The sequence below is a fragment of the Sebastes umbrosus genome, chromosome 10 (assembly GCF_015220745.1).
Source record: "Sebastes umbrosus isolate fSebUmb1 chromosome 10, fSebUmb1.pri, whole genome shotgun sequence".
NCBI lineage: Eukaryota > Metazoa > Chordata > Actinopteri > Perciformes > Sebastidae > Sebastes > Sebastes umbrosus.
This window is the reverse complement of record NC_051278.1, coordinates 28,025,416-28,040,905: the sequence shown is the minus strand read 5'-3', so window position 1 is coordinate 28,040,905 and position 15,490 is coordinate 28,025,416. Positions and strand designations below refer to the sequence as shown.

At 42.0% G+C, this 15,490-nt stretch overlaps 2 protein-coding genes across 6 annotated transcripts in view; both read right to left on the bottom strand.

Moving 5' to 3' along the window:
- Nucleotides 1–306: 306 nt before the first annotated feature.
- fam98a (family with sequence similarity 98 member A) lies at nucleotides 307–8,425 on the bottom strand. Its single transcript, XM_037781819.1, has 8 exons — nucleotides 8,242–8,425; nucleotides 6,032–6,180; nucleotides 5,507–5,641; nucleotides 4,324–4,505; nucleotides 3,432–3,512; nucleotides 3,202–3,318; nucleotides 2,886–3,053; nucleotides 307–1,714 (listed from the first exon to the last, which is right to left on the bottom strand). Exons 1-8 carry the CDS (start codon nucleotides 8,277–8,279, stop codon nucleotides 983–985), a joined length of 1,602 nt encoding a protein of 533 aa, XP_037637747.1. The 5' UTR covers nucleotides 8,280–8,425; the 3' UTR covers nucleotides 307–982.
- A 793-nt stretch (nucleotides 8,426–9,218) lies between these two features.
- Nucleotides 9,219–15,490, bottom strand: part of vps8 (VPS8 subunit of CORVET complex) — a 52,071-nt gene continuing 45,799 nt past the window's right edge. For all 5 annotated transcript variants that reach the window (XM_037781864.1, XM_037781866.1, XM_037781868.1 and 2 more), the window contains 6 exons: nucleotides 14,795–14,875; nucleotides 14,492–14,661; nucleotides 13,671–13,839; nucleotides 12,869–12,922; nucleotides 11,521–11,601; nucleotides 9,219–10,072 (listed from right to left, as the gene is read on the bottom strand). In XM_037781864.1, coding sequence (XP_037637792.1) covers nucleotides 9,947–10,072; nucleotides 11,521–11,601; nucleotides 12,869–12,922; nucleotides 13,671–13,839; nucleotides 14,492–14,661; nucleotides 14,795–14,875 — 681 coding nt within the window. In that variant the 3' untranslated portion in view covers nucleotides 9,219–9,946. The remainder of the gene's footprint in view (nucleotides 10,073–11,520; nucleotides 11,602–12,868; nucleotides 12,923–13,670; nucleotides 13,840–14,491; nucleotides 14,662–14,794; nucleotides 14,876–15,490) is intronic.

Here is a 15,490-nt window from a genome sequence, read left to right as displayed (position 1 = left end):
TTCTGAATGACATCATGCAATTACTTTAGCTATGGTATATAGGATATATATAGTATGAATTAAAAAAATTGTATGTAAGACAAATTATACGGATTTCTGTTCCCAATGAGTACTACAACAATACTGTATGCATTTACATATATGTATATACCTTTTTTAAATTGTCCATTGTTTTTTTTTGTACATCTGCAGATCTCTTTATCTTTAGTATTCAAAATGTAAATGATCTGTATGCAAAAAAATCAAATTTTTCCTCATGTTTCACAGTTCCTTGATATGATAATCAGACCACTGAATGAAAATAGATAATGCTCTCATTTCAGATTTTATTGCTCATTCACACACCCATGCAAACCTTCCAACATCCACATTTGTATGCACACAATCTTCCATGAGCAGTACAAGATGACATGTTTTAAATAAGTAACAAAGGAGATTCCAGTCAAATCTACTGAAACAAATGAAGACTGGAAAGATGAAGCTGTCTTCAAGTAATCGTCAAATTAAATGAAACTATTAAGGATTTCATGAGTGCACTTCCAATGTCAGATTCACCGTAGGTGCACCAACACTGAAAACTTAGGACTCTTTCCTGTCTTTCAAAAATATGTCCAATATAAGGCTAAATATGTCAAAATGAGGTCAAAACAGCAGAGTCCAACTAATCGACTGACCATTTATAGCAGAGCTGTTGGTTTGAATACTTGTATTGAAGAGGCTGAGAAAAACGTTAACACACCAGTATGAAAAAGTAAAGGACTACATTAGAACTTCCCTCTGTAGTAAAACAATAACTCCAGAACAGCCTGTACTGAGTGTATTTGCTATCTGTGTTTATCTCCTAGGTCCTCATTTTACATTTTTGTCAACTTTTTCCATGCTGAAAATTCTAAACCGGATGATAAGGCATTTAAAATCTGTTCACACGTGAATATGAGTCGATCTTTGAGTGGACTCTGCTGCGATGCCCCTCACCGTGTCTTCAACTAGTGTAGTGCCTGCCTTGATTAAAGCCAGCTTGGTTGTAGTGCTGCCCACCATGTTGGAAGAACTGTTCAAACTGTCCTCCTTGGTTAAAATTCTGGCCCCCTCTCCCTCCCCAGCCTCCTCCTTGTCCTCCTCCTCCTCCTCTTTCTCCTCTTTCTCCTCGGCCTCCTCTTCCCCTGCCCCCACGACCTCCTCGACCCCCGCCTCTCTCCTGCCGGCCTCCATCTTGTTGGTAATTGTCATGGTAACCAGCTCCTCCTCCTCCTCCTCCTCCTCCTGCTCCTCCTCCTCCTCCTCCTCCTCCTCCATGGTAGCCAGGGTCCTGGAAGCCTCCTTGGTTGTTCCCTCCTCCTCCGTAGCCACCTCTCCCTCCTCCCCCCTGATGACCTCCCGCATCTTGATAGTGGCCCTGGTGGTAACCGCCTCTCCCTCCTCCTCCTCCACCTCCACCTCCGTCTCCCCAGCCTCCCTGCACCTTCCCCCCTCTGCCACCTCCTCCTCTACCTCCCCTGTCTACATGTCCTCCTGCGCCTCCTCTCTCATATCCTCCACGGCCTCCTTGGGAGTAGTGATCGTAGCCCCCCCTGCCGCCTCCGTGCCCACTCCCACCATAGTGTCCTCCTCCTTGGGGAGCATCCTGACGCTTCTGCCAGGAAGGCATCTCTGGGGGAGGAGGCTCTATCTCACAGGGTCGGCCTCCCCTGTCCGGCACTCGGCCCATTAGAACCTGAAAAAAGGACACACATTAAAACTAAACGGTTCAAAAGGCAGCCCACTTGCCAAATTGGACTTCACTTTTGTTTGTTGTTTGTATGCTGAAGCTATGATGTGTTAAGGAAAAGGCCATAAACCAAAATACTTCATTGCTTCAGTCATTCAAGGCTTCCTTCATTAGATTGCAATTGAATTATGAAACTACTACATCAAAAGTTAATGAATATTATATATTCAATTTTTTATATAATAATAATAATTATTATTATTATTTCTTTTTTATGTAGTCACCCCTACCCATTTTTTATTTTATTAATTTAATTTCTTTTCATATTTATTTATTTATCTATCCTTCTTTCCCTCTCTATTTAAAAATCCCCCGCCACCATAATGTTAATCCTTAATAATGATAGTGACAGTTATGGTACATGGGAACTGGAAGGAAGACTGGGTTAGCTTCCTCCTTTCCACACCTAATCAACAGATTTCACCCCAGACTGACTGTCTAGAGCGCACGCACGCACGCACGCACATCAACATCACCTTGTTTTTTCATCCTCTGACAAAATTGTTAACTGGCCTGTATTCACTATTCTTGTTGTCTTCTTGTTGTCCTCCTATCACTGTGAGTGTTTTGTCTTTTGTTTTGTCTTGCAATTAAATTAAAATAAGGGAAAATAAACTACATCCTACACCTACTCTACTTTCCATCTAAACCAAATATGTGTCTGATTAAATTAACACATCATAATTTGGCAAAAAACATCTTTACACATTTTTTTAGAGCACCAAATGTGTATTAGTACGTTACTGATAATAGTCCCCAACAAAGGCACCGTTTTCTCCTATGGGAATTGTTTGAGTAACGTATGCTGAGAACCACAGTGACCAGCTGTTTTAATAAATCACTGAGCCTTTAAAACTAAACTATATTGTCAGACAATAAGAAAATGTTGAATGACTCTAGACATATTGTTTAAATGGAGGCACACATCTGTGTCACACACGGACACAATCAGTTATGGAAATATTTACTTCAAACATCTGTTTTAGCCTGCAAGTTTTAGCCCACTTCAAATAGCCATGGGACAGTCGTGAGAACGTGGACTTTTGCACATCACTCATAAAACAGAGAAACAGGATAACAACTGTATGAATAACCTGTGACACTGGGTTTAACTTACCTTGTTGATGGCACAAGCAGTCTTCTCTCTTATCTTGCCACTGCTTGTACGTAGGATCTTGGAGAAGTCTTGTCGAGCAGCGAGAAGGTGGGCAACAGAGATTTTACTTTTGGTGCCGAGAGCAGAACGTAGTGGCTGGTAAACTTTGGCCAACTTTTCAGCATGCGTCTGTAATCAGACACACAAAAAGGTTTTTGGTTTGTTTTCCTCTGGAACATGAATGTCAATCACTGGACGCAGCTACTATATGTCATATGTCATTTTCACTGTCATCTCAACCTTCTCAGGTTGAGGAAGATTCCAACTTGCCACGTACCTTTGCTCTGTCAGACCAACCAAAAGACTGCACCGTCACATCAAGACGTTTCAACAACATCTTTCTTCTCACTTCATACTCATTTACAAGTGCTTGGTTTATAGCTTCAATTTTTTCCTGGCAAAATGAGAAGAAAAAAAGGAAGAGATAATTACTTCAACGGTCATTCACGGATGCAGCGTTCCTCAATTCTATTATATTACATTTCTTCATTGTTTTTCAGTATTTACCAAGTGCACAGGTCCAAGGGCCTTCTTCAGCAAAGGCTCTCCTACGTGATTGGGTGGGACTTTACTCACGGCTTCCTTCAGCTATGAAAAATGGACAACATGCAGATGTGTGTATTATGAGAGTATAAATGGACAATGAAAATGTAGATCGAACAGCAGATACAATACATTAAACCATACTGACAAAAGCAGAAATATGTACAACTACATTTTCTTCTCACACATGTTTAGACTGAACCTGCTGACAATATATTCTGCATTTTATTATTACATGTTCATGCCCAAACCATTTCAACCAAACTAAGCATTCCTATCCTGGGATTCAGACTGGGGATGTCAACAGCTGACCACCGAGAATATTTTTGCCCGGTTTTGCATGCTGGTCTGTAGGTTAATTTAAACATTGGCCATCTTGAGGATTTAGACGTCATTTGGAGCCAGAGCCTGCGCAGTAGTGATCGGGCGGTGGAGCCGCAGTATCGATGAACCAATCGCAAGCTGAGCACGGCGCCAGCTTGTCAGCGAGAGAGACTCACAGCTGCCAATCATGACGTCTCACCCCCTTTTTAATTACATCAAATAACTAATTAAAACCAAACTGTGCCAGATTTGAAGAAAATTCCCTCCAGGAGCTCCTGACACGTACGTACGGATGGATAGACGACCAGAAACACATAATGCCTCCGGCCGCAGGCATAAAAATGTGTCGGGTTTGCAGCTCTTGAAGGTAGTTTAAACAATCTGCAGATTCAGTGACAGGGGTACACATTACAATCCAACTGCACTGTGGATATATGTACATGGTGTTTTTTCCGGTAGCTATTGAGAGGAATTGAAAGAGCTTGGAATGCAAGTTTAACCCTGTTCAGTTTTTCTTGTGAGACCGACTGACCTTTTTCTCAATTCCACTGAAGAACTGGAACATGGTGATGTTGGCTGGAGGCTTGGACATGCTCAGTGCCATGCAGATGCCCTTCAGCTCCTGGAACATGGGGCTGCCCGACTCCTGGTTCTTCTTGTCAGGCTTATTAATCAGGATCATCCTCGACGCCTCCAACTCAGACACCAGGAAGGCTGAGACAGAAATTGGACTGGTTAAATTCTAATTACAGGATGCTTAGGTTACACCAACTTAGAAGAGAGAGTAAAATGTGGCTGTAGAAGTTTGCCGTGGCACAAAAGAATAACAAAATGTCACCAGAAATGTAATTAGGGTTCAGAAATTCAACTGAGGAATACAGGAAATCCACCGGTCGTAGCCAAAGTTTGGTCAGCTGTCTGCTGTCAAAAAGATCCATTATAAATTGTACTGCTTGTCTTAATATTACATGTTGTGGTAAAAACATGTCACAGTGTCTGCATCTTCCAGTTATCTGCAGCTCCATGCATGGTAGAATTGCACAAAGTAACGCTGCCATTCTGTCTTTTTGTCAACATTGAGGACTTAGGATGCATTCGTCTTGTTTGAATAAACTTGGAATTGTCAATGGACAAAACCAGCAGACGGATGACCAAACGTTGGCCTGTGTTCAGTGGTTACTTTCAGTGTGAGCGCCACTTCGCAGCTGATCAATTTGTCCAAACAGCAACGTACAAGATTAATAAAAACACAGAGTGTCTGCTCAGCTTTAGGTGTGGCAGCCAGCATGCACAATACCAGGGCTGTTGAACTGGCACACTTGAACAACTTGCAGCTATTATTAACATCAGTAGTTACACCTATGTTTGACAAGTCAGAATATGTGCTGGAAGAAAATTCCATTCTATTCTATGGTGAATTAAGCATTCGACCATCCCAACACTATGCTCTGTCTACACCCTGCTGAATGAGAGCAAGGCAATTGATTGATCAATCGGGATGATTTGGTGTGGTGTAATTGTGTTAGCCTCCTCCTCCCCGGATTATCTGCTAGGCCAAAACAGTCAACCGAGGGGAAACACTGTGTGACTGACAGGTGGGTGTTGGTACAACAGTCCACATAAAGTTGCAACAGACTTTACCATCACAGGTTAATGCAGCAATGCTTTTCTTCAATACACTTTTTAAATTGAGATGCAAAGTGCTGTTATCATACTGAGGAGCAGCAGACAGTCGGTCCTGTTGAGGAGTCTCTGGGTGATGTCTCCGCTGGTGAGGACAGGGTAAGGACAGGCGAGCTCCGACAGCAGGCCGCTCATCTCCAGCTGGAAGCCCTCTGCCTCCATCGGACCTGGGAGGGGGGGAAGGTACAAGCACACGGAACATGATGTCACAAGACAGGAAAATAGTTGGGTTAAATCTCACACATAGCCAGTCTAAGAATACAGCCAGTCACAGTAGTTGTGTCAACCAGAAACCCTCACTGCTGAATTTACAACTTTCCCCTTCTAGCATTGGTTAACATTTTAGTAATCCAACCTAATGACTTACTTAATTGCCCACAAAACCCACAACAATAACACAATTATATATTTGATTTTTCAGTTCTTTGCCATTGTTATCAACCTTCAGCTTGCAAGAAAAGGAAATGATATGAGTAAACCCGTTTGATGTGCAACTCTTCTCTCACTATTCAATATTTTCTAGGAATTCTGCATCAGGAGCAACCAATGTGTCTTACAGTTGGTGGCGTGGACATTCTCCTCCAGCTTGCAGTAGAGTCGAAGCTCTGAGACGATCCAGGCACAAAGCTTAGTGAACTCAGGTGAAGCTGCTCCTCTGCTTACAGCACAATCCAGAGCTCCGTCCTCCAGCAGAGGGCCTTGGTACCTACAGGACAGGGACACACACACACACACACACACACAGCTCAGGGATTTATTTCTATACGCTATCTTCCCTAACTAACACCTGACTTGTATATAGACGGTTTTATTTCATTCTTATTTTATTGTTGGTCATTGGTGCTTTTTATATATATATATATATATATATATATATACATACATACCAATCAGCCATAACATTATGACCACCTGCCTAATATTGAGTAGGTCCCCCTTTTGCCGCCAAAACAGCCCTGACCCGTCGAGGCATGGAGTCCACTAGACCTCTGAAGGTCTGCTGTGGTATCTGGCACCAAGCCGTCAGTAGCAGATCCTTTAAGTCCTTTAAGTTGCGAAGTGGGGCCTCCATGGATCGGACTGGTTTGTCCAGCACATCCCACAGATGCTCGATCGGATTGAGATCTGGAGAATTTGGAGGCCGAGTCAACACCTTGAACTCGTTGCCATCCACATGATGTAAAAGAAAACGTGATTCATCAGACCCGGCCACCTTCTTCCATTGCTCCGTGGTTCAGTTCTGATGCCCACGTACCCCTTGTAGGCGCTTTTGGCGGTGGACATGGGTCAGTATGGGGCACCCTGACCGGTCTGCAGCTACGGAGCCCCATACGCAACAAACTGCGATGCACTGTGTGTTCTGACATCTTTCTATCAGAACCAGCATTAACTTTTTCAGCAGTTTGAGCTCCAGTAGCTCTTCTATTGGATTGGACAACACGGGCCAGCCTTCGCTCCTCACGTGCATCAATGAGCCTCGGGTCTGACCCTGTCACCGGTTCACCGGTTTTCCTTCCTTGGACAACTTTTGGTAGGTCCTGACTACTGCAGACCGGGAACATCCCACAAGAGCTGCAGTTCTGGAGATGCTCTGACCCAGTCGTCTAGCCAGCACTATTTGGCCCTTGTCAAAGTCACTCACATCTTTACGCTTGCCCATTTTTTCTGCTTCCAACACAAAGGTCAAAGTTAAAAATGTTCACTTGTTGTCTAATATATCCCACCCCCTGCCAGGTGCCATTGTAACAAGATAATCAACGTTATTCACTTCACCTGTCAGTGGTCTTAATGTTATGGCTGATCGGTGTATATCTGCATGTGTAAATGTATGAATAAGTATATGCATATTACATTATTTACCTATTCTAATGTTTATGTTTAATTAGTTATCTATTAAATTGTTTATGTTGTGAATTTCCTTGAAAAGCACTTTGAGCTCATGGCTTGAAAACCACTCTATAAATACAATTATTATTCTCATTGCAACGACATAATCAATGTTATCTACTTCACCTGTCAGTGGTCTTAATGTTATGGCTGATCAGTGTATATATACAGTTTATATATACACAGTCCTGTCTATTCCTCTCCTTTATTAGTCCAGCTGTGTTGTCCTTGTCCCCAGCTGTTATTTCTATTTCTATCTCAGTATATTTAGAGAGATGCATAAAACATGGAGTCAGGTTCCTTGTAAGGTAGGCTTCTTGGCAAATAAAACTGAAAATCAGTCTGACATGCACAACTCTTTGCTCCCCTCATCATCAGCATAGTGATGAGTAATACTGAGGTTGGGTTCAATGAGCAGAACCAGGTCCAAACCAGGTTCATTAAAGTCTGACTTTCTGCACAGAACTGGACTCTGGACCTTTACGGAGCTGTGAGAAGACAAGATAATTCAGCAGAGTGATTCACCAGGAAACCCTTCATCAGTACATGCTGTGTGTGTAGCTAGTGCTGCTGGAGGAGGTAAATAGAGAGGAATGTGTGTGAGCTGAGCTGGGAGCAGCTTCTGCTGACACAGCCGGCTGGAGCACAACACGTTACATCCGTGTGTACCGTTACCGTCTATTAATACCGGTACACACACACACACACACACACACAGAGAGAGCGAAGGTTCATAGACATGAAAGAACCCAGCAGCACCAGCAGACTGACCGTTAGCTACAGCAGCTAGTTGACGGTAGCCGCTGTGCTAAAGCTACACTGTCCCGTTAATGCTAAACACCGGAGAGACCGGCAGCACACCTGAGGCTCTTCAACTTACCCTAAATCTTCAAGAGAGACCACGATGTCATTATCCATCCCAATAATCTGTGGTTATACACTAAAATCACGTACTATGAGATAGAGTCTTCACATCAGCCAGCTCAGCTGATACACGTTTTACTTTTCCTTCTTCTTCTGTGGATTCATTGTCGGTAGGCACACGGCTTACCGACGCTCTAGCGACACCTACCGGCTAGTGATGGGAATTCCGGCTCTTTTTAGTGAGCCGGATCATTTGGCTCAGCTCACCAAGAAGAGCCGGCTCTTTAGGCAAAAAAATTTAGCACTGTTTTGACCTATGATTAGTATGTGTGTACATATATCACTTAAATTATTCAATTTAATTATACTAAACCTTATAATTTCCAATATACCCTAATTTTAGATGCTGCTTCGTTTCCGACTGTCACTCATCTTGTCTGCTATTCGCGCACTCCTCTCTCTTTCTCTCCTCCTCTCCCTCCTGCTCTGTACCTGTAGACCGTCAGCACGCCGCCCCTCCCTGCTTGGTGGTATGATCCTTGTCTTTCATCACCTGATTGGTCGTACGGACGTCATTAACACAACATTCAGTCACAGTCAGTGCATGGAGTGCCCGTGGCGCAGAGAACATTGTCCTATCATTCTGCTGGCTCTTATCGTTCACTTAAAAGAGCCGGCTCAAAGAACCGACTCGTTCGTGACCGACACATCACTACTACAGGCGCTCTACCGCCACCTACCGACCACTTGTGGATCATTCAAAGCTCAGGTTCAAGACACATTTTCAATGATTTCTTTCAAACAACAACTTTGTCCCTCATCCTATGTAATCATACACCTTGGTATTGAGTTTGAGTCACTGACTCAGATCAGGGAAGCTATTAATACAATATCAGAATATTTCTGTTAAGACATTATTAGATAGAGAGACAACATACTAATATCCAAAATAAATTAAGAGGTGTGGAGGAGAAGAGGAAAAGTGTTTAAGGCTTTGAGGTCACGCAGCATATTTTAGTGAGAAAATACACAAACAGCAGAGATGGAAATAGGAGGACTTGTGTCAGCTGTCCAGGATTCCCAAAGTTAAGGTACCATTCATTTTCTCACAGTGACTGTTAGGTGACAGTTGGAGCTCTGAATCATCGGTACTTAAGAAGAACAACTGCGTCATTTCATTAAGAAACATCCAATCACAGATTTTAAATTCTGCTGCATGCACCATTAACATCTGAAAATTAATTCAGCAGTTAAAATGAGTTCACTTTTGGATTCAGTCAATGACTGTGGTATCACCGAGCTATAATATTTCACATTAAAAAAGTGTTTCATATTAATGTCTGAAATAAGAAAGGCAAAAGTATCTTTTGTCTTTTTACTAGTTGTAATCAAACATTCAGTATAATTTATAATACCAGTTATTATGTTAGGATCCGAGCACAAACATGCAAACCCAGCAACATGGTTCAGCCAGCTGTAGTACAGAAACAATGGATGAAATTAATTATCAGAGTGACTACATATGATCAATAATAAACAGATTGCTTTGAAATAAACATTTTTTGAAAGAGGTTATACAATATCAAATGTCTCACAACCAAAAACTGTGGAAAACTACAACCCACTGTGATGTAGAACAGTTATCTCCCGTCTTTAACCAATCCCACTGGACTCTAGTCTGGACAAATGAAGAAAACACGGATCCACAACCAGTCCTGATGCTACTCTTCCAATAAAGGTGGAGGACAGAGTTTGAGTTGGAAATTCTCTGTTCCTGGTTGGGTTCCGATCAGAAAATTAGTCTTGTCATGGCTGTGGTAGTGGGAGAGCTCCGAGAGGATGGACAACTGGAAGAAAGAGAGAGAGAAAAGAACCATTAGATAATTACAAAATACCTGTGTAAGTGTTCAAGAGTAACAGGAAGGTAGATATTAAGTAAGATAAATAGGAAATGCTGTGGTAGAGCACACATTTCAATCACCAGGTTGTCATCAGCCCGTTGCTGTATTTTTGCTGTCAGTGTTATAAGTTCTTAAAGGGCGTCCATATAACTGGTTAAAAACAGCATTTCTCAGACGACTCAAAATATTACAGAAACAGGATTCACTTCTTCCTGAGGAAGAGGAAGAGGAAGAGGAAGCTTCAGAACATTGCTGGGGCTCACTATGCCGTGATCTACCCAGCTGCTCTCAGGACTTTGGTGAATAATACTGTTAAAACATTTAATCCTCCAAGGATGGTAATATTCTTCTCTTCTAGGAAGATTTGGTATTATAGGACAAGTGCTCCACCTTAAAGGCCCTTTCAGACACAACGCAACAACGATAAGGGATATCAGGTGTGTTTTAACAGGTAGCTTAAAGGCAATATGTGCTAGCGCATGCTTCTTAGCATGGGACAGATGTCTCATTATTTGATCTTTTATATGACTAGCGCTCTTACATGCGACTAGTGCTTTTATTGCTGAGCTGACCCTTTCTCTCGTCTTTGTACTGCTGACTCTGTGTTAACCTACATTTGACTGATAAAACTGAAAGTTCAACTTGAAACTTGAAGCCAAGAGAAGAAGAGAAGGTGGACTATAGCACACAATGTTTCTGTAAGTTATTAACATATGTAGGGCTGTCTTCAAAACATGTTCCACGGTTTGAAAACTACTTGTCATGTCATTTTTATGCAGACGACACCGTTCTGTATAGTTGAGTGTGATTAAGGAACTGCATTCTGCATTTAATGTGAACTGAGACTTGTATTAAATGTTGATGGTGATGGCTGATGGTGTCAAACTGGCTTTTTGACTTTTTTATATCTGTCTAAATGATATCTGTCTAACCATGCTCATTTACAACATAGTATAGTAAAGTATATATTTGTATATTGATATTGTATTTGTCCCCTTTCTTTGTAGGGTATCTTGTGAGTGTGGGTACAGGCTTGTAGTTCTAGCACTGTAGCTGTGTAGGTCAACTCCACCCATGATTCCACACATGATTACCTACACACCACAAAAGACTCATGAGTCACTGGTATGGCAGAAAACAGTGCCTGGTAACAGTATTTTGTTTTTTATACTATGGGTGTACAACTATGTCTTGTGCTGTGTACTATGTACATCATACAGTATATCTTGGATCTAAATCAGGTGTTAAATTATTGTGGCCCTGTGTATTGTCTGTACTGTCTTGTCTTGTCTTGAAAGGCATAAAAATATATATCGTTAAACTTTCTGTGACGTGCTTGGCGTCATGTAATGTAATCGGGGCGGTTCTTCAGCTGCCACAGACAGTGTCCCTACCCTGGACGGTCCTCGGTATAAGCAGCGTAGCTGATCCCAGGACTGTTCCTGCTGAAGGTCCAACGTTGCGTCAACAAACACCTGGAACACAAAAAAACAAGCAGAAGAATGTCGTCAGAGCATAAATACAAAGCTGTAATTTGTCACATGGCATAAAGAGCGTAGTATGAGAGCAGCTGTAATACAAGTGTTATTCATAGATGGACATGTTATGGCAATACGGTCTCCTTGTGCCTCAAGGTTAGTGATTTTTAAGGGGTGGTAATACAATACGGTAGCACTGTAGTGAATATTAATTGATTAGGCTCATACTGTGTTCTAATGAAATGCTGTGTTGGACTCACAATAACTGTCTCTGTCCCTCCTTTCAGACATATTCCCGCTTCCCCCGGAGGAAGTGCCCGTGCCTTTCCTAGGAACTCTCCAGATTGCTCCATCCATTTACCAGATGCCCTTTGACCTTCCCACCAGTCCCAGTCACCTGACTCCCACATCCACCCGCTCACCTGTTCTTCATTCCCCAGTCCCCCCCCCCAGTATATACAGTACTAGCTCATTTCCACTGGCTCTTTGCCAGATTCAGGGTATCTGCAGGTTTCAACAAGTACAACAATTTAAGACTTTTTAATACCTTTTTAAGACCATTATGAATGCAATTTAAGACCTACTTCACGTCCATGCTGGCAAGAAAGTACTAAGGATATGAAAGAAAAATTGGAACCCCTGAATTACTTGCAAATTAAATTCATTTATTCACTGAAACACATTCCTTCCAGCAGTTTTCCCAGTCTTGTTCCAGGATTTCATTTTTATAACCAAATAAATAAATAAAATGCTAACTATAAATAAATAGAAAAAAATGGAATGGAATTACTTAAAAACAGCAGACAAAAAGTACCTTATAAACCTTGATAAAAATGCACTGTTGCTGGTTTTAATTTCTGAACTAATTGTCATTGCTACTTCCTGCCTTCCCGCCTGTACTTCTTACCTGTCCCGTTCCTGTTCACCTGTGGATTCTTTTATTTAGACTTGCTAAACATGCCAGTAAGTTTTTGTAAATTCACTTTTTCAATAAATTTCTCAAGAGTCCCTGTCAGCCTGCATGGCTCCTTTCCCTTGTTGCCTTGTGCACACCCGCCTGACAATAACCAGATTACAATTTTACCATCAGACTTTATGTACTGTGGCTGGGCATGTTTCATCTTAAAGGATGATTCCACTGTCTTTAACAGGAATTACCTTTTTAAGTTTGAAGACTCAAAGTCTGACGGATATTTGTATCTATATAGATATATATATCTCTATATACAGTATATTGTTTATGGTATATCTGATAAAACCTTACCTTCTTGCTGTGAGTCTCTGCTCCTGCGTCATGATGTACTGATGTTACACGAGTCTGAGACAGAAAGAGGACAGGTCGTGCTCGGATTGAAATCAGTATTGTTGTAACACATAAAATGAATCAGCTGTCACACATTACAGTACTTTACAACAGACCTTTTACAGCTGCTGTGGCCTGAGGTCCCTTCATGTATAAAGAATGGGTATGCATATTCCTATTTTTGTGCGTACACATGTGTAGTCATGATCTACGCAGAGTTTTGTGCGTATGGGCTCTAGTCTTCAGGTTATGTGGACAGTGTTGGGCAGTAGCAGCATTACTAGTTTAACTACATTTCTCAGGAGCGTATTGGTGGCGTCGCTGTTTTAGTAGCTTAGCTCTGTTATTGATGGAGTAGAGCAGTAGCATTAATAACGTCAAGAGTAACGTCCCATTGAGAAATTTGAACACTTCCAACAGAAGTGGTGAAAAGCAAAGGAGGGGAACTCAAAGGCTCCAGATTCAGCCTGAATGATCAGTTCTCTCCTGAAATTAACGACCAACGAAAATGACTATGGCAAATCCTTAAAAAACACAGCCCAAATGTTTGTGAATTGTTTTAAAAGATCAACCTCTTCAGTAGGAATCAACGGGCCGCAGACACGGTCCGGAAGTCAAAGTGTTGTTGGTTTAGATCTTTTCACAGAGTTTGATGACAGCAAGTTAAATGTAAAATAACACCAGATTTTTCCTTTAATCTGAGGTATTCATTCATACACGTCTATCCGGAGCTTTCTTTTCTTCTGCAAGCACAAACACACACCTGTGCCAGGGACGTGCAGCGGCCTCTTTTTAGTTCAGTGGAAGGCCCGCCCCTTCCTCCTTGGCTGGACGAACACTTGTAGCAGCTCCACCGTTGCTGCGGCTCTGACGTAACGCCCCACCCAGAACCCTTCTGCTGCAGGCACTGGAAGTGGTACAGGTGGCCACAGCTGACAAGACACACACATACAGTACACACCTTAGCACCTGTAAATATGTCATGCTTTCATAGAACATAAACAGGAGAAAATTGAATATTTCAGGAAATAGTCAACACGTTCTCATCTCGTCACATATTGTCACGGCCCATGGCGTCACTTTAGGTTCAAGCAGCAAAACCACTTAGTTGGGTTTAGGAAAATAACTACATGGTTGGACTTAAAACGACCACGTTTGTAAAGTGAAAACTGGACGTTGTGAACACGAAGGAACAGCTGATTGTAACGTGAAATTGAACCTTAACGCAGCGGTCTCCTGGATGAAAGCCTTGTGTTTGTTGGACCCCTCCCTCCCGCCATGTGTTTCTCTTTCACTCTTTAAACTACGTCACCACAGCGCTTTCCCTGAGTGTTTAATACTGATGCGGGTGTCTTGTGTGGCGGTGTTGAATGCCGACAAAGCGTCGGTATTTTGACGCCCTGGGAATGAGAATGGGCTGGTATGTGATGTAAACAAAAATATTGATCAAAATTAAAATTAAAAACACATCAGAATACAAACAGAAAGCCACATGTATGCAGGCGAAGAATCATATCCAAACCATGTATACACATTTAGTCACTTAACTGTAGGCAGGAATTAAACAGCTCCGCTGTGAGTTACCTGAACACAATGATCTCTTCAGCTGAGTCGTGCCTCCTCTTGTACTGCTGCAGGCAGATGTTACAGTGGTCTTGACGTGGGTGGAGTCCTCTCGTGACAGCAGCACGCAGGTGAGCCAGGGACCAGTGGAGGTCATGGTTCAACAGACTGGTGGTTGTTTCAAGTAAAGTCTAAAAACAGAAAAGATAATAGCATTATTAAAGGCCAATGGCAGAACATGTCTATCAGTGAGGGAGTGACGCAGCTTATAGCGCCATTATTTAATATATATATAATATAATCTAATAGACACACATGTTTTACCTGTTCATAGTTGAAAGTGTCCAGCATGCCCAGAATGAGGCCTTGGATCTCTGCCAGCTTTCCTTTCCCATAGACTGGGTCCTGACAGACAAGCATGCAGACAGCATCACAAAATATACAGCATAAAAGGACACATCATACATTTATGAGATCACAACTTACAACCTTTTTGTCCAACATTAACGGTCTCTCTTCAAAGTTAAGTAACACACATTCATCATTTGGTTGTTAGGGTTCAAACCCGAAGGGCTAGAACCCGATCAAGTTTGTGCTGGTTTAATTTAATTCAACTCAATTTATTTTTATATAGCGTCAACTCATAACAGAAGTTATCTCGTGTTAGCGTGGGTTTTCTCTTTGTGCTCCGGTTTCCTCCCACAGTCCAAAGACATGCAGGTTAATTGGCGACTCTAAATGTCCCGTAGGTGTGAATGTGAGTTCTGGTCGGGGTCCCTTGTCATCCAGTCATGTTTAGTGTTTCCTGGTTTATTTTCTTACTCACCTCTCCTCCTCTTGTTTCAGATCACTCCACTTCCTACCTTTGTATTTTCCTCCCACTTTTCCTAATTAGTCATTCTCTACACTTACCAGCTTACTTATCTTTTTATTTTATTTTATTACCAACCTAATTCTTTTGTTCTCGGTCTGTTCGTCTTCATCATTTGTTTGGAGTTTCGCCTGACTCTCCTTTGGGAC